The sequence below is a fragment of the Cricetulus griseus genome (genome assembly GCF_003668045.3).
Source record: "Cricetulus griseus strain 17A/GY chromosome 1 unlocalized genomic scaffold, alternate assembly CriGri-PICRH-1.0 chr1_0, whole genome shotgun sequence".
Classification (NCBI taxonomy): domain Eukaryota; kingdom Metazoa; phylum Chordata; class Mammalia; order Rodentia; family Cricetidae; genus Cricetulus; species Cricetulus griseus.
This window is the reverse complement of record NW_023276806.1, coordinates 52,440,017-52,465,982: the sequence shown is the minus strand read 5'-3', so window position 1 is coordinate 52,465,982 and position 25,966 is coordinate 52,440,017. Positions and strand designations below refer to the sequence as shown.

At 40.9% G+C, this 25,966-nt stretch overlaps 1 protein-coding gene and 1 non-coding gene across 4 annotated transcripts in view; both read right to left on the bottom strand.

Annotated features, from left to right (window-relative positions):
- Lrig2 (leucine rich repeats and immunoglobulin like domains 2) overlaps positions 1-25,209 on the bottom strand; it is a 58,540-nt gene extending 33,331 nt beyond the window's left edge. For all 3 annotated transcript variants that reach the window (XR_004771728.1, XM_027393860.2, XM_027393861.1), the window contains exons 1-8: positions 24,968-25,209; positions 10,098-10,163; positions 4,473-4,547; positions 3,984-4,118; positions 1,776-1,919; positions 1,537-1,680; positions 882-1,025; positions 535-678 (exon numbers count right to left, since the gene is read on the bottom strand). Coding sequence is in view for 2 of the 3 variants with exons in the window: in XM_027393860.2 (XP_027249661.1) it covers positions 535-678; positions 882-1,025; positions 1,537-1,680; positions 1,776-1,919; positions 3,984-4,118; positions 4,473-4,547; positions 10,098-10,163; positions 24,968-25,209 (1,094 nt within the window). In the remaining variant the exon portion in view is untranslated. The remainder of the gene's footprint in view (positions 1-534; positions 679-881; positions 1,026-1,536; positions 1,681-1,775; positions 1,920-3,983; positions 4,119-4,472; positions 4,548-10,097; positions 10,164-24,967) is intronic.
- Positions 2,114-2,218, bottom strand: LOC113833233. The gene has a single exon (XR_003480799.1). It is a non-coding gene; the product is annotated as a small nucleolar RNA U13 (small nucleolar RNA).
- Positions 25,210-25,966: the final 757 nt, after the last annotated feature.

Below are 25,966 nucleotides of genomic sequence, written 5' to 3'. Positions count from 1 at the left end.
TGCCTATAATCCATGCACCCGGAAAGCACAGCTAAGAGTTCAAGTCCAACCTAAGCTACCCATTGAGATCTTGTCTCCAAAAACCAAAAAGATAAAAGAAGTTAGTATCTTTGAGGCAAAGAATGAAGATGTAGCTCAGTGGTAAGGTATTGGCCTAGTGTTCTTAAGTTTTAATCCAGAGTACTTCCCCCAAAGACCCAAAAATCACAAACTACTACCAGTGAACAGATTGCTACCACTATACACGTATCTCCTTCTAGACAAAGCTAGGAGTTCTGGTATACTACCCATCAGGAGAACAAAGAGACGAATGCATTCTAACACTGCCAACTGACATGGAGAGGCTTTGCTGTCATGAGATTAACTCAGATTAAAGTATAAACTGCCATAAGATTTATTTATGGGATAGAGAACAAAAGAAGCACAAAATACTAGCATATATCCGTTTTTATATTGATTATTTTCATTCATTTGCTTAGTTTAATTCTAAAACAGATTTTAAAAAACAAAGAAAAAAAAAAAAAAACAACTTACAGTGTCTGAAGATTGGAAAGAAACCTAAATACACCATCAGCAATATGAGTGACTCTATTATCCCCTAAATTCAATCTCTCCAGTAAACTCAAACCCACAAAGGCAGATTCATCAAGGCGGGTCAGCTGGTTATAGGACAAATCCCTAAAAAAAACAAGAAACAATGAAAGTCAAAAATTACTGTATTTAGCCCAACCTACAAATATTACTCCACTGACATGCTAAGTTTAGTGTTTCTAACAAAGCCTGGGGAAATAGCAATGCTAGATCTCATGACTACAATAAGCATAATTTCTCCAATCTGCTCTAGTCTCACACCTTCCCATAAACCAGCACTCAGTACTTACAGTTCAGACAGTCTCTGGCAGAACTCCCATGCATCTGGGCTAATTCTTTCAATAGCATTCTGGCTCATATACAGTTGCTGTAACATTCGCAAGCCATACAGCCACCCCTTGTTCACTCCTGTAAGGTTATTATGTTCCAGTTCTCTGTACAATTGTAGAGAGAAGTGAGTAACTCAAAATAAGGCATTCAACACCAAGATTTTAAATCTCCATTAAATGCTTTGACATACAGATACCTTTGCTGAACTCTAGTGACCCAAGAAACTTAGGATCTAGCCCTAAAAGGACTAAGAACCTATAAAGCCAACACAAGTAGTGCAGGATTCCTGGTTCAGATAAATTCTGCTAATTTTGAGTCAAAATAATATAATTTATTTTTATATTGAAAAGCTTAAGAATGATAACAAAAATACCAGTTAACTAAAAAAAGAAAAGAAAAACCAAACACCTAAAAGTCTGTATGAAAGCAAGGGGTATAGCATGTGTAAGGCCCTGGGTTCAATCTTGGATGGGAGGAAGAGACAGGGAGAAGAAAGTGCAATTTTACCTCACATCAGAAAAACCAAGTATCTCTGTTAACTAAGCAACTACTCTAGTTATTTGGCATTAAAAGCCTAGAACGAGTCCTCCCAACTCTCCCCATCCCAGTACTTACAATTCTTCCATATTATTCAACCCAAAAAATGCTCCATCTTTGAGTTTGCTAATTCCATTCCGTTGCATTTTCAATGAGCGTAAGGAATCAAGCCCTTGGAAGGTAAGACCTTCTACAATTTTAATCCTGTTCCTTTTTAGTTCCCTTTAACAAAAAAATTTACAGTTAGAAAATTGGCTGAGTTACTCTAACAATAAAGGAAAACTTATCTCTTCTAATCTATCAATTTTGTTACTCACAAGAATTGGAGATGAGGCAGCTTGAAGACTTTAGGTGGAATCATACTAATTCGGTTCCGGTTTAATTTTACCACTAATAAAGAACCTGATAAGTTGTCAAAGCAGCCAGCCTCCAAAGTGGTTATCCTATTATTACTCAAATTCCTAAAATGACAAGGTAGCAGCAAAAGAAAAGAAACAGTGGTAACTAGCCAAGGTCTGTAACTCTGGCTCCAATTCCATCACTTAACTATACACATTTTGACATATCATTTATCATTTAACTGCTATCTCCCCAGCTCCCAGAAGCTGATTGCCCCCCCCATGCATGCCCCAAAATCAGGCTATTTTTTTTTTCATGTCAGACAAAAGTCCTATGCCAAGGTTGCAACAAGGTCATGACAGGCATATATCACACAAAGGCATGAATACCCAATCATCATGCCTAAGAACCCAAAAAGAATCTTAACTAATATTTTGTGTGGGCATGTGTATGTGTTATTCAGGTTGAGTATGAACAGTGGGAGCAGGATGGGGGAAGAGAGATCTATCTCTATCATTTTCTGACTTATTATCTCGAGACAGGTCTCTCATGGAACCAGAAGCTCAGTCTCTCATGGAACCAGGAGTCCATCATTTTGGCTAGGCTGGCCGGCCATCGAACTCTCAGGATCTGCCTCTCACTATCCTCAATGGTGGAATTACAGGCACACACAGCCATGCCCCTATTTTCATATGGGTGTTTGGGATTTAAACTCAGGTCCCTGTGCTTACAGAGTCAAGCACTTGTACCCCACTGAGCAATTTCCTCAGACCCTTAACTGCTATTTTAGTTCACAAATCATTTAACTGCTTTCTCCCTTCACCTATAAAGTTAATTATGTTAGGGCAGGAAGTATAGCTCAGTGATGGAATGCATATGGCAAGGTCCTGGGGGATTGAAGTCTAGCACTGAAAAACAAGGGGAAGGCAGGACATGATGGTGCATACCCTTAATCCCAGCACTTATAATATAGAGGCAGATGGATCTCTATGAGTTTGAGGCCATCCTGGTTTACATGGTAAGTTCCAGGCCAGCTAGGAATACACTGCAAAACCCTGTCTCAAAACAAACAGGGAGAGGCTGGAGAGATGGCTCAGCGGTTAAGAGCACTGACTGCTCTTCCAGAGGTCCTGAGTTCAATTCCCAGCAACCACATGGTGGCTCACAACCACCTTGAATGAGATCTGGTAACCTCTGCTGGCATTCGGGCAAAAGACTGTATACATAATAAAAACAAATAAAATCTAAAAAAGAAAAAAAAAAAAACAAACAGGGAAAAGTACTGGTTCCACTTCATTTAGGATGTTACAAAGAAGTGTGCAATTTAGAAACTGACAATGCTATCACCATTATTACCCAGGGCAAGCTACTGTTTAACACATAGTAACAAATCATTCCTATTTACTTTTTACAAAATTGCTGGTTAGGACTGGAGGTGTGGCTCATGGGACAGCAACTGCCAAGCATGACAAGATTCCCAGTACCAAAATGAAAAACTCTCAAACTAATCTTGGGCTGACAGGATGGCCTAGGAAATACTTGCCAAACAAGTCTAACAACCTGAAATCCATACCTAGAACACACTAAGCACTAGTGATACATGTCTATAATCCCAGCACTAGGGAGACAGAGGCAGGCAGATTTCTGAGTTCATGGACAGCCATAGAGTTCCAGACAATAGGGACTACCCAGAGAAACCCTGTCTCAAACAATGAGAGAAAGAGACAGAGAGAGGGAGACAAACAGACAGACAGAGAGAGAAGAAAAGAAAAAAACAATTCCACAAAGTTGTCCTCTGACCTCCACACTGTCACTGTAGGATATGTGTATTACATCACCCTAAACACAATAACAAACAAATTAATGTTAAAAACTCGGACTTCGCTCTCAAGGTCTAGAAATTTTTTTTTTCTGGAAAAAGAATACTTTCTCTTCGAGTGAAGTAGAAGAATAAATAACTCCAAAAGCTCCAAACTAAGCTTGTTTTACACATGGCTATCAAAATTAAATAAACACAGACATTTGAAGGAATGCAGTTAACCAATGAATAACAGAAATGTACTTTAAAGTAAACCCTGAAAGCAGGCAGTACACCAGTTAATGTCCAGCCCTCTGTTTCCTTGCAGTTTACTCAATAAACTATTCTTCCAATCAATTCAGTAAATCTAGGTCTCTATTTTACTTACAGGTATTTCAGTGACATTTGAGGAAATGAAGATGTCTTGATTTCTGATATTATATTAGAACTGAGGTCTAAACTCTCGAGAGCAGAGTAAAGTTGCAATGCTTCTGCATTTATTTCTGGTATTAAATTATGGACTCTGCAAAACAAGGATTATACTGAAGTTATTGCCACAAAGATACTAAATAATTAGGATAAACATTATGGGTACTTGAAAAACAAACAACAACGGGTACTGTTATATTACAGTGATAGCAGGTGTTGGTTCTCCAAAACACGGATTTCTACAAACAAACACACACACACACACACACACACACACACACACACACACACACACACACACGGATTTCTACACACACACATACACACACGGATTTCTACACACACACACACAGATTTCTACAAACACACACATACACACACACACACAGAGAGACACACACACACACAGAGACTCATAATTAAATACAAAATCTGAAGTCTTACTTACAATGAAAGTAGAGTAATATTAGGTGTTGGTTCTCCAAAATATGGGATCTCTGTTAGCTCATTGTAATTCATTTTCCTAAGCAAAAGAAAAAACAGTTTTGAAAGTTTAATGGTAGAAATTACCTCCTGAATTCTGGTTTTGACTTATATGTTGTGTGCCCAAATTTGAAAAGGCCGATGACACAGAATAAGTTAGACTAATATAAAACTGTGTTTTTTGAGAAATTAGAATTTTTTCTTTTTATAAGATTATTATTTCTAATTATGTGAGAAGAGGAGGGTTGTACACATTAAGTGCAGTGGCATCGGTCCCCTGAAGCTTGAGTTACAGGCAGTACTAAGTCACCCAAATGAGAATGATGGAAACCAAACTCAGGTCCTCTATAACAGCAGTATGTATGCTTAACCACTGAGCCATCTCTCCACTCTGAGAAATCAGAAATTTTAATGTGTTACTTCATAGTGATCTACCATTAGCATCAGTATTAAATGCTAGATGTGGTTTTAGCACACCTGTAATCCCATTACTTGAGAGGAACAGGAAGTAGAATGTAAGTTCAAAACCAGCCTGGACTGTAATGGAAAGACCCTGTCGCAAAAACTAATACCAACAACAAAAGTCAGTAATACACAGGCTTGTGCCAGATATAATGGCACATGCCAGCAATCTCAGACCTTAGAAGACAGATATAGGTTGCACAACTCCAAGGCTAGCCTACACAGTACATTCTAGACCAGTCTAAGCTACATAGAAAGATTCCATCGTTTTAGAACGGCTTGAGGGGCTGAAGAGATGGTTCCATTGTTAATAGCACTGGGTGCTCTTCTAAGATCCAGGTTTGATTCCCAGCACCCATATAGCAGCTCACAACTGTCTCAAACTCCAGTCCCAGGGTATCTGACTTTCTGTTCTGGTCTCTATGGACCCTGCATACATGTAGTATACAAACAAACATGCAGGCAAAATAGCCATACACATAAAATAATAACACTGTTTTTTAAAGGGGGTTAAGAGTAATGTAATTATATTTTAATTTTTAAAATGTTTAAAAAGGAGGGAGGGGGAGCTGGAGAGATGGCCCAGCGGTTAAGAGCACTGACTGTTCTTCCAGAGGTCCTGAGTTCAATTCCCAACAACCACATAGTGGCTCACAACCACCTTGAATGAGATCTGGTTCCCTCTGCTGGCATGCAGGCAGAAGACTGTATACATAATAAATAAATAAAATCTTAAAAAAAAAAAACTGTTGGGAGGAATTTTAAAGGAATGCTATAAAAAAATAAATGAGGGAGGGAGGGATGTAGCTCAGTGGCAGGACAGTAGGGTAGCTGTGAACTGTTTCACATGGTTGTTGGGAATGGAACTCAGGTCCTCTGGAAGAGCAAGCAGGTGCTCTTAACCACTGAGACAGCTCTCCAGCCCTTCCTTCAATTCTTTTCACAGCATCTCTAGAGTAAATGTTCCCAAATTCAGGCTGAAGAAATGGTCCAGGCAGTAAAGTGCTTGCTATCCAAACATAAGGACCAAGTTTAGATCCCCAGTACCAATGTGATGGGGAATGTACTTCTTTATATGTTTATCTTATTGATTGTTGAATAAAATAATGTTTAGCCAATAAATAGCAAGCAAGGACTAGGAGTCAAACAGGATTCTGGGAAATGTAGTAGAGAAGTGATGATCCAGGAAGGAAGCCGTTCTAAAACGATGGAATCTTTCTATGTAGCTTAGACTGGTCTAGAATGTACTGTGTAGGCTAGCCTTGGAGTTGTGCAAGGAGACTCATATCTAAGCAAGGAAACAGGAAGTATGCCTCTCTTTTCCCCTCCGCTCCTGCTCCAGCAGCACAATGTGATCCACCGACAAGGAGGGATGCCAATAAGGCGTCCGATAAGTCTTATAAAATATATAGATTTATGATAATTAAGACTAAGCTAACAGATGAGAATCCTAGTCATTGGCCAAGCAGCATTGAACCTAATACAAGTTTCTGTGTATTCATTTGGGCCCTAACTCAGGTGGGCGGCTGGCGTAAAGCTCACACGTGGCAGTGGGGCTCAGACAGCTTTTGGCGGAAAGATTTATCGTAACAGGATGGTGTCAGAAGTAGGATGACCCCCACGCCCCAAGATTCCCAGAGAAAGAGGGAAACCTGCCGCCACAGCCTGCCCTGTCAAGGCCAATGAGAGGCACCGGAGCAGCTTCCATATGCTCGCGCCATCCAGGCGCTTCTGGAGTTTAAACTCGGCACTTCTGAGATGATAAAGACAGATCCAGATAAAGAAAAACCTCTAAAGGTTTACACTACATTTAAAAATATATGTAGGCTTGTGAGAGAAAAAGTAACAGGAAGAAATAGAGTAGCCGGTTATGGTGGCCAACACCGGTAGGATTTGCTTGAAGGAAGCAAAGACAGGCAGATTTCCACAGAGAAACCCTCTCTCAGAAAAAAAAAAGAAACAAAAGGAAGTAAAAGTAGAATAGTAAAAAAGCCACCTAGAGATGAAAAATATACAGAGAATCTGGATACTAAATACCACACTGTTGCCTTTAAATTGTTTGATTGTTGAGAAAAGAATTACTGCTGCTAAAATACATTTGATTATAAATGCTGCTAAATTAATCCAACTTATACATTTTAAAAATGCTTTGACTTCAAAATTTAAGTCTAAGGACAGGCTACTTAGAAATAAAGGTTTTACTTGTATTTCCACAGAAAATCAAAAGCTGTGGATTCCTTCCAGATTAATATGGTTTGATCAAGCAAGACCCCCTAAAGCTGAGATGATACAGCCTTATAGACTACAAAAACAAGGACTTGGTCAGGTTTCTATATTTTATCATGATCCCAATGGTATGAACATCGCCCCAAGTCAGCAGGAAGCAATTTAGAAAGAACAACGCCCATATTCCCAAATATTGTTTATAAATGTTTGTTTACATTTAAATGGGGTTGGTTATAAATGATAATGAGCATAGTCAATTTTTTTAAAGGAAAAAAAGGGGAATAGGATATAGAAATGAATACTTTACATTGATTCATTTATTTATACAACTTTAAGGTCAATTTTGTGATATGTTTGTGTCTCCTCTTGTTTAGGTATTGTGTTTATAGAGATCTTTTGCCTATAATAGTCAGAACTTATAATTAGGTTAGGTAGGTTTTCTAGATATAGAGATGTATTTGAGATGGTTAGGTATTCTTCAAACCTTTCAAAGACCTACAGAAATATGACATTTAAATGGTTTAGGGTTTTTCTTGGTAATGAGACACAACTGCTCCTGGCACACCAATTTCGTCAGAAAGGAGGATGGGCATCGAAGAAACTCGTTATGGAGTTTGCTTTCAACATGGCAAGATTAGCCATTGGGGCAAGAAACTGCTCTTGCCTAAACTGTTTGTTGCTGTATAAACTAGACATGCAGGACCCACAAGAAATTGACTACTGAACTTACAAAACAAGACTGTACTGAAGGGTTCCTGTTGAAATGGAGAAGTGTGCCAGACACACTGTGGCCTATGGGCTAAAGATGGATGCCCCAACGTTACAGAGGAACTTTGGATGACTGTCCAGGTATCGAGATGTCTCTGTCAATTCTAGAGTTTATATATTATCCTTCCGTGGTCTTTGATAGAGTTAAAGACAGTTATGGTTATAGGTTTCTTCAGTTATTATAAAAGAAAAGTTACCCTTCTTTTTATTTAGACAGTAAAGAGGAGATGATGGGGAATGTACTTCTTTATATGTTTATCTTATTGATTGTTGAATAAAATACTGTTTGGCCAATAGCAAGCAAGGACTAGGAGTCAAACAGGATTCTAGGAAATGTAGTAGAGAAGTGATGATCCAGGAAGGAAGTGACATGACAAGGAGACTCATATCTAAGCAAGGAAACAGGAAGTATGCCTCTCTTTTCCCCTCCGCTCCTGCTCCAGCAGCACAATGTGATCCACCGACAAGGAGGGATGCCAATAAGGCGTCCAATAAGATAAGTCTTATAAAATATATAGATTTATGATAATTAAGACTAAGCTAACAGATGAGAATCCTAGTCATTGGCCAAGCAGCACTGAACCTAATACAAGTTTCTATGTATTCATTTGAGCCCTAACTCAGGTGGGTGGGTGGCTGGCGTAAAGCTCACACGTGGCGGTGGTGGGGCTCAGGCAGCTTTTGGTGGAAAGATTTATCGTAACACCAATGTAAAGCTGAATAGAGTAGTACTCATCTGTACACCCACTACTGAGATCGGAGAAGTAGAACTAGGCAGATCCCTGGTGATGAATGACCAGCCAATCTAGCTGAATCAGTGAGGTCCAGGTTGAGAGATGCTGCCTCAAAAACTAAGGTACAATGAGACCAAGAACTTGAGGCTAGATGGTCACAGGTCCTAGGGGGAAATCTACTACTATTATTCTGCTAAATGAATATATCAATAAAGCAACTCTTAAGGTACTGCTATACCCATAGATCAATGTGTCTCTGAACCCTTATCAGAGAAGCTTCTCTGTAAAGTAGATGGTAATTAACTGATCAATGTGTGGCGAGTAAGAGACTTTGGAATGCTCAACCCTAAATGGGATATCTGTATCATATCCCCCCACCCCCACCCCTGCATCAAGGTTCAGGGATGTATGAGAAAGAAGGGGCAGAAAGATCCTAAGAGCCAGAGGTAGGGGACGACGTCAAGGAAACAGCTGTCTTCTTAGACACAACAGGGCAAATGCACACATGAAGTCACAGAAACTGCAAAGGCATGCATGAGACATGCACAAGCTCAAGCCAGACAAAACCCCAAGGGGAAGTAAACACAAAGTCCAACTCCAAGACAAAAAGTTATTTACAATTGGTAACCGCTGGGAGAGGGAATCCATTTTCTTCAATGAAGTCATACTGAGTGTATCAACCACATGAAGGGAAGTTTCCATGTTCAGGAATAGCTTGCCAACACAAATTAGACTCCATGTTTGTTTAGGGATTTTACTTGTTTAGTTTTTTGTTTTTTAAGAAAGAGAAAGAACACTGGGCTTGGAGGCAGAGGCAAGTAGATTTTCTGAGTTCAAGGCCAGCCTAATCTACAAAGTGAGTTCCAGGCTAGCCAGCGCTAAACAGTGAGACACTGGTTCAAAAAAAACAAAAACAAAAATCGCTGGGCATTGGTGGCTGCATACCTTTAATCCCAACACTCAGGAGGCAGAGGCAGGCAGATCTCTGAGTTCAAGACCAGACTGGACTACAGAGTGAATTTCAGGACAGCCAGGGTTATACAGAGAAGCCCAATCTTAAAAGAAAAACAAAATCAAAAACAATAAGAATATATAGAGAGAATATGCAGTTGGGTGGATAGGGAGATGTATGAGGATCTGGGAGGGCTTGGGGGAAGGGAAAGAATATGATCAAAATATATGAACTTCTCAAAGGATAAATAAAAACATTATTTTAAATAAATAAGGTAGACAAGCAATTCAGGAAGACACCTATGTTCATCTCTGGACTCCACAAGTACATACAATAGACAGGTACATACATACATACACATACACACAAATACACACCAAAAATATCCAAATTCATAATTATGTTATTATTCAAAGACTTTAATATTGAATGAATAAAAATAACTTACACTTCTTGTAATGTTTGTGATTCCAAGCTGATGTTCCAGATAGACAACCGATTATGACTCAAATCCCTGAAAGAGGACAAATAAACTTAGCTTAGTGGTGGAAGCTGGACGTTAGACAAAAATAAAACAAAACAGGGCTGGGAATATACATCAGCAGTAGAGGGACCAAGACCTAAACACTTCCTAGTGTGCCCAAGGGAGGGAGGAAGTACAAAACTAAAATGGGAATATTGGAAGTCCTACAATAGACCCTGCCAAAAAAAATAAACACACAAATAAATAAGTAAATAAAACTATAAAAGGACAGAAAGTCTCCCGGTCTCAAAAAGCAAACAAACAAGACTGATCACATCCTTCAGTGAATATGTTCTTCCTAAAAGGTGCTTCTCATTCAAATTACGTCGACAATGCTGGCAGTTCTGGCTTTATATTTATCAAGTGGCAGATAGTCTTCTTCGTACTACTAGCTAAATTAGCACATAACTACAAGGCAAATATATTTACAATCCTCACTTTGCTGATATATAAAACAAGCATACAAACTAATAGATTATCAATCCAAAGTCACACAACTAAAAGTAGAGAAGCTATTTATTCAAATTCCATCCCATCTCAAACAAGTAGTATATCAGAGTAGAAATTTCACTAAAGTTCACCATGAGTTTAAACTTTTAAACAGTTTTTTTTTTTTTAATTTACCTGGATGATTCCTATGGTCTTTACAATGTTAAAGTGGAATCTAGTCAGCTAGTCAAACATAAGCTGTTTGACCAAGAAACCTACTGTATGTTACATTATGGCCAGTAAAAGGGATACACTGGAGAAATACTAGAGATCAATTTATCTCACTGTGCTGCCACAGGCAGTTGGAAAGTACATGAAGGTTTGAATGATTTGTTCTCAGCTAGATTCATGCCTGCTCATCTGTAATTCCTGGCCACTTTAAGAGCTTAGTTTACACTGTGACAAAACGAAGCATTGTTATTGTTTCTTTTAATTGATAGTACTGACATAGATTTTTTTTTTTTCAAGACAGGGTTTCTCTGTGGCTTTGGAAACTGTCCTGGAACTAGCTCTTGTAGACCAGGCTGGTCTCGAACTCACAGAGATCCACCTGCTTCTGCCTCCCGAGTGCTGGGATTTAAGGCGTGTGCCACCAATGCCTGGCTATAGATCTTTTTTTAATGATTTATTTTCATTTTGTATGCACTGGTGTTTTGCCTGCACATGTCTGTGTGATGGTATCTAAATCTCTGTAACTGGAGTCAGAAAGCTGTGAGCTGCCATGTGGGTGCTGGGAATTGAACGAGAGTCCTCTGGAAGAACAGCCAGCGCTCTTAACCACTGAGCCATTTCTCCAGCTCCATAGAACTACCTTTTAAAGTATTTTATTTAAAAGAAATTATTTGGGCTAGGCAGTGGTGGCACAGGCCTTTAAACCCAGCACTCAGGAGGGAAAGGCAGGCAGATCTCTGAGTTCAAGGCCAACCTGGTCTACAGAGAAAATTCCATGACAGCCAGGGCTACACAGGGAAACCCTGTCTCCAAAAACCAGAAGAAAAAGGAAATTATTTGATCAAGGACTGTCTGTATTAACGCTGAATGAATCCATGGGTAACTCTTAGGGAGGAGTGCAAGAACTATACTCAGGAGATAAGATACTTGTCATGCAAGCAAAACAAAACAAAACAAACAAAAAAAAACAAAAAAAAAAACGAGGGTTTGGATCCCCAATACCCACAAATGAATGCCATGTGGACCTGAAAGCCCACCTATGATTCTAGCACTTAGAAGGCAAAAACAGGATCCCAAGAGCAACCTGGCCAGATAGAATAATAGGTTTGATGAGCTCTAGGTTCAGTTGAGGGACCCCTGCTCAAAGGAACATTTCCAACACCAACCTTGAACCTCCTCACTCATGTGCACACAGGTGAACCCACACCTACACAGATACATATGCCCACACATATGCAAACATGACATGCATACTACATACACACACGTAATAATAAATGAACTACCAGAAGATTTAGGGTTTAGTAAGATATCACTGGCACTGCTATGATTAAAATCAAAGTTCCAACTAGTCCCTTCAACTATTCCCAAAATATACATAGCAATCAGTAACCTTTCCTGTATTTTCTAACACTACAAATATGAGTGTTAATGGATAACTGATGTGTAAACATCTCAATGAAGGCTTTATCACTACAAGTTGTAGATTCCCTGTAACGATAACTCTTTCCACCAGCCGCCTGAGTTTCCACCGCCATCCAAATAACACAGAGTTTAATATTACAATGCTGCTGGCCAATGACTAGGATTTCCTATTTGCTAGCTCAGTCTTAATTATCAACCATAACTACTAATCTATATATTTTATAAAGACTTACCTTATCAAAGATGCCAACAGCATGTGTCCTCTCTTTCCGGGATCACATGGCGACTTCTCTGTACTACCTTTCCCAGAATCCTCCTTCTCTCCTAGCCCTGCCTATCTTGCTTCCCTATTGGCCAACAGTGCTTTATTTATCAACCAATAAGACAAACATATACACAGAAGGACCTCCCCCATCATTCCCCTCCCACTTATGCTACAGGGAAGCAGCTGTGATAAGCAATGAATTATTAAAGTGCTTAATATCACCCAGTGCCTGAGGTGCTATTACTGTGGTTGTGCAGTGCTCTCAGGGTATAAATTATTTACAGAATGCTCACAGAAGTCACAAATTCTACAAGTCAACTACAAAGAATTCCTGCAGCCACAAAGATACAGTTTTCTTCTGCTTAGTCAGGTATATAGTTTGTGTGTGTGATCATTTTGTTTTCAAGAATCAACAGTATTAGCCAGGCGGTGATGACACAACACCTTTAATCCCAGCACTCAGAAGCAGAGGCAGGTGGATTTCTATTTTTTTTTTATTTTAGAAGCACTCTTGTTTACAATCAATCCCCCCATTCCCTCGCCCTCCCATGCTCCCCACCAATGCCCCCAACTCACTCACTCCCCACCCATTCCCCAAGGATAGTGAGGCCCTCCATAGGGGACCATCAAAGTCCCTCACATCATTTGGGGGAGGACCTAGGCTCTCTTTCTTGTATCTGGGCTGCAATAGTATCCCTCCATAGGGAATGGGCTCCCAAAGTCAATTTGTGCTCTAGGGATAAACACTGGCTCCACTGTTAGAGGTCCCATAGACTGCCTTGGCCTCCTAGCTGGCACCCGCATTCAGAGAGCTTGTTTCGGTCCAATGCTGGTTCCCCAGCTTTACAACTAGGGTCTCCGTGCTCTCACTAGGTCAATTCAACTGTTTCTGCGGGTGTCTCCAGCACCGTCTTGGCTCTTTTGCTCATCCTTCCTCACTCTCCTCAACTAGATTCCAGGAGTATGGCTCAGTGTTTAGCTGTGGGTGCCTGTTTCTGCTTCGATCAGCTACTGGATGGCTCTAGGAATGGCAGCCAAGTTATCAGTCTCATAGGGGAAAGGCATAAAAGGCAGCCTCTCCACCACTACCTAGATTCTTAGTTGGGGTCATCCCTGTGGATGCCCTAACTTTTCCCTGTGTCAGACTGACCTCTCTCCAAACCTATACTGGCTCCCTCTATCAAGGCATCTCCTTTCTTGCCCTCCTCTATTCCTCCCCTGTCTCAGTCTTCCTGTTCTCTCCTGTTCTCCTCCCCACTCAACTTCTCCCCCTCTCCCCTTCCCACCTCCCTCCTCTCCACCCCATGCTCCCAATTTGTTCAGAGTTTCTTGGCCCCCTCCCCTTCTTCAGGGGACCATGTGTTCTTCTCTTGGGGTCCTCCTTGTTTCCTAGTTTCTCTGGTGGTGTGGATTGTAGGCTGGTAGTCCTTTGCTCTATGTCTAATATCCATATATGAGTGGGTACATATCGCAGGTGGATTTCTATTGAGTTCCAGGACAGCCTGGTTTACAAATCAAGTTCCAGGACAGCCAGGAATACATAGAGAAAACTTGTATTTTTACCAAATAAATAAATTAATAAAATATTAAAACCATAATCTAAATACTGATTTTTGAACTCTTGACTCCATGAGAAAGATAGCAGTAAGAAGATAGATAGCACACCAAAGACTTGGTCAATATATTGGGGTACACACCAATATCATATTTAATATTTCAGTCAGAATCATCCATTAACACCACTTCTAAGAATCATATATATATATATATATATATATATATATATATATATACATACATACATACACACACACACACACACACACACACACACACACTCACACACACACATATACACACACACAATTTTGGAACTATCTACCAAGAAGTTACTATAATAGAAAAAAATCTTAAATGAAACCTACATGCTATCAAGATGAGGTAAGTTAAATAACATATGAAAGTTCCATCCTCTATGGAGTTCTCTGGAACCAGTTAAAATATATAACACATATTTATACAAACTACACAGTGGCTTCATTTATGTTTTCAAAAGAAAGGAAAAAGATACTACTCAACAAATAACAGTGACTTTCCTTAACTATGACCAAAGAACTTTTACTTTTCCACCTAAAATGTCTCCATTCTATTTTAATATTTGACCATGAAAAAAGCCTGTTTAAAAACAAACTCATCATAGGTGGTCAAAGAGGGAAGCCTAAGTAAGTATTGAGTGCTCAGCTGTGGATGAATAATTATCCATCAACTTCCCCACTCCCACACAGCCACCCAAGTCTCGGTGAGCAGAAAGCATGTAAGAGCTGGGTGGTAGATGGGGAGAACTATGAAATGTGACTTCCAGACATGATATGGCTACTGCACTCATTAACGTGCAACTGCTGTGGTTATCTGCACAAGATCGTGCCAGCCAAAATTCCAGCATGAATGGGGAGGAGTACCCCCCAACACTATGTGTGGAACTACTGACAACCTATGGCTGAAGGAGGGTGAGTCACCCACAAACACACATAATTTAAAATAATATTTTTTTTTAAAATAAAAGGCTAGGTGTAGTGATACACACCTGTAGTCCCAGCACTCAGAGACCAAGGCAGGAAGACTGTAAATTGGAGGCATGGACAACATATAGTAAGATTGTCTCAAAGAAAGAAAGGGGGGAGGGAGGGAGGGAGGAAGGAGGGAGGGAGGGGGAGGAGGGAGGAGGGAGGGAGGGAGGGAGGGAAAGAAAGGAAGGAAGGAAGGAAGGAAGGAAGGAAGGAAGGAAGGAAGGAAGGAAGGAAGGAAGAAGGAAAGAAAGAAGGAAAGAAGGAAAGGAAGGAAGAAGAGTCTGAAAATAGTGGGGCAATGCTATTGATTATATCCCATACAATACAGAAAGCTATGACATTTTCCATTATTTGTGAGCATTTCGAGAATCAACTGAGTTCATGTCTTTTTATCAGACTATTTATTATTACTAAGTTAAAACTTTTAAATGTGAAATGGGCATTAAAAACAAACTATTGCCAGGCAGTGGTGGTGCATGCCTTTAATCCCAGCACTCAGGAGGCAGAGGCAGAGGCAGGTAGATCTCTGTGAGTTGAAGGCCAGCCTGGTCTACAAATGGAGTGCCAGGACAGCCAGAGACAGAGAAACCCTGTCTCAAAAAACAAAACAGACAAACATAAAACAAGCTATTTTAGCTGGGGATAGGAGACAGACTCAAGTGGGATCTCTTTGAGTTTCAGGCCAGCCAAGAGTGTCACAGTGAGACCTTGTCTGAAAACAAACAAGCAACACCCAAAAAAAGCTATCTTATCACTCAAAATATTGGCATAGATGCTGATGAGACAGCTCAGTGGGTAAAGGCACTTGCTGCACAAGCCTGACAACCTAAGTTGATCCCTGGAACCCAAGGTAGAGGAGAGAACAGACTCCACAAACTTGTTCTCTGACCTCCACATTCACATACCACACAGACACACATCAGGTCGATAGACCAAAACTTTTTTAATTTAAATAAATAACATATTGTGAAGATCTAATTACAAAGCCATGTATCAACTGGGTTTCTCATCACTAAAATAAAACATGATTCCTCGATAGCAAACCTAAGTTTTGTTTTTTTTTATTATTTTGTGGGAGGAATTTAAATTAGCTCAACAGCTGAACCATCTCTCCAGATCTCCCCATCTTACCTTTTAAGTTACGGTCTCTAAGTGACCCTGAATCTCACCATTTCAACTAGACTGGCTGGCTGTCAGGCCCCTGGGACCCATCTGTCTGCACCCAACACTGATGCTACATGAGTGCTGGGGATTTTAACCCAGGTCACTTTGCTTTCACAGCAAGCACTCTTACTCACTAAGCCCATCTCCTAGTCTTTCAGTGGTAACATGGTTAACCCAGCATCAGGTTTCACAGCACCCTAAAGAAAGGATTATCTATATTGCTCCCAATGAAACTTGCCATGATTTAAATTAAATGAGCAAGCTGTAATAATATGTTGAAACAAATATATTAAAAACAAAATAAGAGAAACCCAAAAGAAACATTTAGTCTCCAATTATTATTACAGTGCATTCTCTGCTGTTAAACTGTTCATTGCTTAATTGTAAAACTGTTCATCACTAGTTATCCTGGCAACTATTTTACAAATAACGTAAGTCATCTCCTCCTTTTTTAGAAGCAGGGGTAAAGAACACACATTCCTTTTTTAAAAAGTAAAGTTTATATAAACTATTCCATTATTCTAGGGATTGTCCTAAACATAAACTTAGTAATCTGACTATTTAATTATTTAAATTACTTTGATTTTTTTTTTAATTTGTATCAACTGAACAACCTAACATTTTTCATGACTAGAGTAACAGAGAATAAGTTGAGTCATCTACTTTGGCACACTAAAGAAAATATAAGAATGCATTCAAAGCCCTTCATTAAAACATTTTTGCTAAGCTTTTAATATGATCTTTCTTCACTGGTTAAATGCCAGTTTTTCATTAGGCTAGAACAACCTTTAAAGAATAAAGCAGGACTGGGAAGATGGCTCAGCAGTTAAAGTACTTGGCAAGGTTAAAGATTGGAGTTCAGAGCCCCAGAACCCACATAAATGTTGGCTGGGTGTGGTGGCCCACCTATAATTCCAGTCTTCCCCCCAGCCCCCACAGCAAGCTAGCTAGCACAACCAGATCTTTGGTTTGACTGAGAGTCCCTCCCTCAAGTAATAATGTAGAAGAACAATCTCATAATCAATCCATCATCAATCTCTCATAAAAATAAAATAAATCAAGAACAAAATATGTAAAATACATAAAATTTTAGAACCCTTAAGACTGGGCTAGATAGATGGTCCACAGTTAAGGGTACACAGTGCTCTTCAGGAGGACATGAATTCAACTTCTAGTACCTAGTCAGGCAGCTCATGATGTCCTAAAACTCCAGGTTCTTGGAGAGCTGATGTCTCCAACCTCCAGGCACTTGTATGTACAGACACACATAAACACACACACACACACACATACACACAAACTAAAAATAAAAAGTGTATCCGTTTTAAAAAATGCTACTTACTGCTGGGCTTGGTGGCACACACCTTTAATCCCAGCACTCGGGAGGCAGAGGCAGGTGGATCTCTGTGAGTTCGAGACCAGCCTGGTCTACAAGAGCTAGTTCCAGGACAACCTCCAAAGCTACAGAGAAACCCTGTCTCTAAAAAAAAGAAAATGCTATTTACTAAACTGACAGAAATGCATTTTCATGCATTAGGAAATTATGTCATAATAGTAACAAAAAGCAAGAATTTGATTACTCCCTTGTTGATTATGCATGTTGTATATTAGAAATATAAAGTGGTTTATTATTATTTTATGTGTATGGTATTTTGCCTGCATGTATGTCTATGTATCATGTGCAAGCTTGGGATCTGCAAACAAAACAGAAAGAGGCATCAGATCTCCTAGGATTAGAGTCACAAATGGTTGTAAGCTGCCACTTGAATGGTGGCAATTGAACCCTACCCTCTGCAAGAGCAGCCATCAATTTTAACTGCTGAGCCTTTGCTCCAGCCCCCTACTAAGTATTTTTAATAAAACATATTTGGGACACTGCTTAAGTGGGTCCTCCAAAGCATAAAGGAATTTTGAAAACTAAGCAAAACACAGATCTTCTGCATTTGAAAGGCAATGACAACTTTGGCTCCAGACAGAGTTTAGAGTACCTGCCTAGCAGGCACAAGGCCCTAGCACTCTAAAACTATTTTGGCTAAATGGTTCTCCACTAACACTAGATATTAGTATAAGTAGGAAGGATTTTAAAAATATAGGTTGGGAGCTGGGCGTTAGTGGCAAATGCCTTTAATCCCAGCACTCGGGAGTCAGAGGCAGGTGGATCGCTGTAAAGTTGAGACAGCCACAGAGAAATCCTGTCTCCTGAACTTTTGAGCAGTAACATAATGACACAGAATGCCCAAGTCAAAAATTACATACTAGTGTCCAATGTAATGGTTCACAGTATGATCCAACATCAGGAGGCAAAAGGGGAGACTCTTCATGAGTTTGAGGAAAGCATAGACTACTTAGCAAGGCATTGTCTCAAACAACAAAAAAGCTGTTTCCTGGTCCACCTAGCTGTGAGCAAGCCACTGTGTGCTCCTTCTGCTATGGAGTCTTGCTTTCTATAACAGACTGCATCTCTCAGAACATTAGTCAAAACAAACAAGAAAAGTAATATAAAAAATCCAAGCCAGGCATGGTGGTACAGGCCTTTGATCACAGCACTAGGGAGGCAGAGGCCGGTAGATCTCTGAGTTCGAGGCCAGTCCAGCCTAAAAAGTGATCTCCAGGACATACAGGGCTACAAAAAGATACCCTATCTCAAACAAACAAAAAAGAAGTGGAGCTATTGATGCAATATGCTGATCATCTTGTTTTGTGGGCCTTAGAACTGGTTTGCAAGAGGAAAGAAGAATAATTTTGAGCTATGGGTTAGAGAAGCTCTAGAATGTTAAGAGGCAGAGGTTAGTGAGCCACACATTGATACCAAAGTGCTGACAAAAGTATAGACAGTAGAGGCTATGCTCATGCGGCTTCAGAAAAGAAGCCATTCACATTACACTCTGACAAGGAACATGGCTGCATTCTATCTGTGTTTTGAAATTTTTGGTAAGACTGAATTCAAAATAATTGACTAGGTTTGATGGAAGAAATTTCAAGACAGCATACATTCAGACTGTGACAGGGTTACTATTCAGTATGCTTAGTAAAGTTTATAGTAAGACTCCAAATCAGAAAGTGGAAGATATGGAAAATGAGCAGTTGAGTTGGGAAAAGAACATGAACCTGCTTAAAATAGTGAGTATGGACAAAACAGCTACATTTGTTGAGACTGGCACCATTATGGTTGAGACCGCACACTTCCCACAGGGACAACAGGAAAGATGTCTTGACAAGACACCATCCACCAAAGGCTCCAACTTGTAAAAATATAAATTCATTTGAAAAGAGAATACCTGAACTTAGAACACAGCCACACAAATAACCTCACAGAGAAATAAATGTTTTCAGCTAGGCAAGCACTCAATAGCCCTCATAGCTGTGGTCCAACAAAGTTAGGTAGCTGGGCATCTCCAACGTAGTATTTATTGTCTACATGGTACTAGTTTTGCAAGCACACAGAATGCAAGAGTGGGAAATCTTGGAGGCTTGAGACAAGATTCCAGAAAGCCAGGCCAGGAAAACTATAACAGGATCAAAATACCGTAAGTAGGTTGTACATGCACCTGTAGAGAGGCTATACCAAAGGTACAATGGAGAATCTAGGATACTGCTGATGCCAGAAATGTGTTAAGTTCAACAAGGAAAACTGAAGGCACCAAGTGAAGTAGGCCCAATGGAAAGACCACATGTCCCTACTGTAATATATCTGGAAAGATGGTTCTACCCAAACCCACTGGAAAGCTGAAGGTGCTGTCAGAGCCCCAGACACCAAACATGGAGCTGCAGGGTCTGGTGTCTGCTCTGCCAAGTTTCAGTCTTCCTTTGATCTGATCTTTTTTGTTAGGCATCCATTTACTCTTTAGGAATAATGTTTATTCCATTATACATTAGAAGTAGGAATTTGTCACATGAAAAATAAATGACCCAGAGACTGATACTGGGATTCAAACTTCAAGCTGAATATCAGAAAGGCAAAGCAGCTGGCCACTAACTTCTTACTTCTACCTCAGGCTGAATGGGCTGATCCTGTCTCCAGAAGCTCTCACCAAGCCTCAGACTGTAACCTCTCCTCAGCATGGCTGGAGGATGAATGCCTCATACTAACTACTTGCTCCGGTCTTTTATACCCCTCTAGTGCTGGGATTAAAGGTGTGAGCTATAATTCTCTTTTAGACTGATTCAATCTTGTGTATATCTGAGTGGTCTTGGACTCACAGAGATCCGGCCACCTCTTGATACTTAGTCCTAGGATTAAAGGTGTATACCACCACCTCCCTAGCTTCTGGTTGCTGGGATTAAAGGTGTGTATCACCATTACAAAGTCAGTTTGCGCTGACTTTGCTTTTCTGAATCCTCAGTCAAGCTTTAATAAATCATAAATAATATATCACTACAGAAACCTTGCTTTTTGATTTTACAAGAGGCTCCCAATTAAGACTTCCTTGGTCTTAGATGAGACTTTGGACTTTTGTTTGTTGTGTTTTTGTTTTTCAAGGCAGGGCTTCTCTGTGTAATCCTGGCTGTCCTGGAACTCGATCTATAGACCAGGCTGGCCTTGAAATCAGAGATCTACCAGCTTCTGCCCCCTGAGTGCTGGGATTAAAGACATGTGCAACTACTGCCCTGCTGAGACTTTGGACTTTTGAACAGTGTTGAAACTCTGTTTATATAGACTCAATGGAAGACTTAGCTAGAGTTATTCAGCAGAAGCTAATGTTCTCCCTGGAGTAAAGAATTAACCTGTTCACAACTATTCTAAAGGAACAAATGGAAACAATTTAGTTATTGTAATGAAAACAGAATGTGGGACCAGGAAGATGACTCAAGAGGTAAAAGTGCTTGCTGCCAAACCTGACATCCTGAAATCAATACCTGGGGCCCACATGGCAGAAGAAAAGAACTGATTTCCATAGCTTGTCTATGACCTCCACTTATGCACCATAGGATGTACCTGCCCACCCCATACACTAAATAAATAAATGAATGTAATTAAAAACAAACAAATCTTACAATCCCCTCTAGGTGTGGTGACTCATCACCTGGGAGGCAGAGACCACAGACCTTTGTGAGTTCAAGGCCACTCTGGTCTACGGAGGAAGTTCCAGGCCAGCAGGCAGATACAAAAAGGGATTAGGAACAATGCCAGTTCCCAACATGTGAGCCTGTGGGAGATATTTCATATTCAAACCATAACACCAACTATACAGTATTCTGAAAAAGGAGCACTATAGAGACAATAAAAAGTTCAGCCTGTTGTGGTGGTCCATACAAGTAGAATAGGCTGAAGAGGAGAAGCAGTGGTAGAAAGACTAGAAGTTCAAGGCTGGCCTGGGCCATATATCCCTTTAGGTTGGTAAGATGGCTCAGAGCAGCAGTTCTCAACCTGTAGGTCACAATCATTTTTAGGGGACTAAACAACCCTTTCTCAGGATTTGCCTAAGGCCATCAGAAAACACAAATATTTACATTAAGATTCATAACAGTAGCAAAATTACAGTTATGAAGTAGCAATAAAAATAATTTTATGGTTGGGGGTCACCACAACATGAGGAACTGTATTAAAGGACCACAGCATTAGGAAGGGTGAGAACCAGTGGCTCAGAAAGCGAGAGTATTTGCCACCAAGCTTGAAGGTAAAAGTCTGATCCACTGGGACCCATATGGTAGAAAGAGAACCAACTTCTTCCACAAGTTATCCTCTGATCTCCACACATGGTCGTATATAGAAACAATAAATAAAATGCAATAAAATATTTTTTAAAAAGAAGTTACAATTACTCCTGGTCCTCTAATCTGTTTGTGGGTGTGTGTTTAATTAAATGAAACACAATACTGAGTTCTGTGCCCAGAGAATCCAATTTTGAAAAACCAAATATTTTAGAGAATTTCTAAGACAGGGAATCATAAACCATACCTAATAAATTTAAAAACAAAACAGAGTTGTGCTTGAGGTGTTGCTCTATAATACAGCAGTTGCCTAACATGCCTAAAAACCTAGATTTGGGCTGGAGAGATGGCTCAGTAGTTAAGAGCATGATGGCTGTTTTTCCAAAAGTCTTGAGTTCAATTCCCAGCAACCACATGGTGGCTCACAACCATCCGTAATGAGATCTGGTGGGCTCTTCTGGCCTTCAGGCAAACATACATACAGGAAGAACACTATATACATAATAAGTAAATCTTAAAAAAAAATATTCAATACCCCAGCACTGAAAAAAAAAGATAACAGGATTAACAAATTTTGTATGCAATTATTTTCATGACTATCATAAGTTTGAGCATTTGAGTTTCTTCAAAACACTGAATTCAAAATAACATAGGGAACCCTAAGTATACTTGACAATTATGCAGCTAATAGCAATTGTTAATGCTTCCGTCTAGGCTTAAAATAATACAATCCTATCCTTGAACTTTATGAGTTTTTGTGATAATGGAAGACCCAATTACATTTTTTTAATAATTTATTTATTCATATTTTATGTACATTGGTATTTTGTTTGCATGTATGTCTGTATGGGGGTGTCAGATCCCCTGGAACAGAAGTTATAGACAGCTGTGTGTTGCTGGAGTTTTCTTGTCCAGCCAGGTCCTGCTGCCCTTCTCAGCTCCAAATAAATACATGAGCACTATGTTATAAAACTGTCGGCCAATGGCTAGGGCTTCTTATTGGCTAGCTCTGTCTTAATTATTAACCAATAAGCACTAATCTATGTATTTCTACATGGCCTTTTCTTACCAGAGAATGCTTGGTGCATCCTATCTTCCCAGTCTCTACATAGTGCCTCCTCAAGGCGCCTCTCTGCCTACCTTTCCCAGAATTCTCGTCATCTCCTAGTCCTATCTATCTTCCTGCCTCTATTGGCCAAAAAGTGTTTTATTCATCAACCAATAAGAGAAACATATATACAGAAGGACAACTCCCATCAGTATGAGCTGCCACGTGGGTGCTTGGAATTGAACCCAGGTCCGTTGGAAGTACAGCCAGTGCTCTTAACCACTGAGCCATCTATCCACCATGACCCCCAATTACATTTCTTTTTTTTTTTTAAAGATTTATTTATTTATTTATTTATTTATTTATCAAGTATACAGTGCGTGCCAGAAGAGGGCACCAAATCTCATCACAGATGGTTGTGAGCCACCATGTGGTTGCTGGGAATTGAACTCAGAACCTCTGGAAGAGCAGTCGGCCCTCTTAACCTCTGAGCCATTTCTCCAGCCTACCAATTACATTTCTGTAAGAGAACCATTCTCCAAAACATTTCCCTTCTACTGAAAATGTCAACTTTATTACAGGACATTTGAATTTTCTGAATGCAAGCTGGGAATGGTGGTACGGCACTATGTAAACTGAGGCAGGAGGATAGTTGAAGGTCATCCTGGGCTACCAGGCAATACCTCTTCTCAAAACACAAAAGAAAAAAAAAAAAAAAACAAAAAAATAAAACCTAAACAAGCATGCTCAGCAAGCCTTAATGAAGGATCTCTAAAAGTGGACAATATTTATTTCAATTATAGTTACATTAAGTCATACTGTGTTTAAACCTATGTCAGATTCAGTCTACCATAATCAGGTAGCTGTCTCAACAGCTTCTTTTAAAAAGACACCTGCTGTATGAGGCAGACGCTATGTTAGGTTTAATTCAGACTACACTACATGATAATAAGAATCTTAAACTTTGAGTCAATAAAAGCAGAATTAGCTACAGCTGTCACCACCATAAAATTGACAGAAGCTATGTTAATATATCCCAAATCTATGTTAACTGTAGCAGTTGCTAATTTTCTCAATATACCTGAGTTAGCTTCTTTCCTGTCTATGCTAACCTATAAATACATAGTGCAAATATATACTAACCTCTGCAATACAGATGTTCTATCTGTATTCTATCTCCAATGAGAACCTAATCATTCTTCACATTTTAATTACACCCCAAAGTATTTTCAGTGATAACTCTCTTTCAGAGGTAACTCTAGAAGACAATTAATAAGCATGTCGCTCAGTTAGTGGCAGAAACATAACTGTATGTTGGTGGCTAGGAAGTCCCATAATTACAGTATTTAATATCTACTGTTGTATTTAATACCTACTGACTCAGACCAATGAGCTCTCCAGGTGCCACTAGCTAATACAAGTTTGTCAGGATTTGGAGTCAGAGCTTAGAGATTCCGGATTCCATTCAGCCACTGTATAAGTCTCATACATAAACAAAGAGATCTAATGTGAAGGCCTCAAAGCAATATAGCGAAAACAAAGTATGATTTGGGAAGAAAAAAACTATTTCCCTTCTTTAAATTGACTGCTAAAGAATACGGCTCTTACAGAAATACTGGGTTCAGCAATGACCTTCCTTATGCATGATGAGGTTTTTCAACCCTGTCAAGTATTCAAACTGAAACACACATGATGGGAGAACTATGGACAAAAGAGAGCTCCTGTGTTTTTTGGAACGATCGTGTTTGCATCACGTGCCCAAGCACCAGTCAAACTGGAACACATAAATGATGCAGCCCAAAAAAGAGGGCTTCGCACTTGGACCCGGCCCACAGCCATCCGCTGCGCTCAGGAGCGGTGAGGACAACGCTAAACATCAAAGACTCCCTGGAGTCCCAATCTTCCCACGGGTCCCGGGAAACCTAACACTCAAAGTTCACAATCTCCGCAGGGCAGCTCCCTTCTGCACTCGGGCTGGCGACCGCGCCCTCCGGCCCTCGGGCCCTCTACTCACAGGCTGGAGGTGTCGGGGGGCAGCGGGCCTGACAGTGCCCTCCAGCTGGGCGCGGGCAGCTTCCTTCGACTGCAGTCCAGCAGAGGAAGGCGGCAGGCGCAGGGCGCCGGGCACAGGCCGCACCAGGCGGAGGGCAGCAGCAGCAGCAGCAGCGCCTGCGCGAGGACGAGCAGCCGCGCCAAGGGTCCCGACCCACAGCCCAGGCGCCGCTGCTCCCGGACGCCGCGGGGCGCGGCCGCCATCTTCCCGCGGCCGGGACCCGCTCGAGGACAGCGGCAGGCTCGGAGAGGCGGCTGAGGAGAGATGCCCGGAGGCTGAGCCGCCACCCGGGGCCACGGCCGTCACCCGTCCCCTCTCAAGGCAAGCGAGAGGCGGCAACGACGCGACCGCGGGGGAGGGGGCGGCGGTCGGGGGCGTACAGCTCAAGCCCTGACAGACGCTGCTCGTCCGCCCCGCCCCGCGACGCAACGTCCTCACGCTCAGAAAATAGCCAATCGGAGCCGCAGGACGCTATTGCGGCGGAAATGGAGTCCAGAGGGGGCGAGGCCTGAGGTAGCCCCGCCCTCTTAGGAGGTGTGCATTAAAATGGCCCTTCCTCCTCCTCCGTGCTTCCTCTTCAGTTCCGCCGCTATTCCTCCACTTGGGGACGCACTGGGTCCTTAAAATAGAGCGGCGTTCGCTCTACCTATGAGTCCTCACTGCGCTTGATCTGCTGTGGTGGTGGAAAGGGGACCTGCTCTGTAGGCTGCAGGAGAAGAGAATGGCAGAAGGGTTGCAAATGACTGCGGGATCCAAGCCTAGCTTCGGCCACATCGGCCCAGCCAGGGCGGTCTCTGCGGCGTGTACTCCTGGAGCCCAGCACGCTGTCTCTGTGGAGGGACTTCATGGTCCTGGTAGCAGAGGCGCTATTTAGTCGACTGTACACCTCCAGTTTCTATTGTAGCCTGGAGTTCAGTAAACGTCTCTAATGAAAATGCTTTCCCCGGTTTGGGAGAAAGG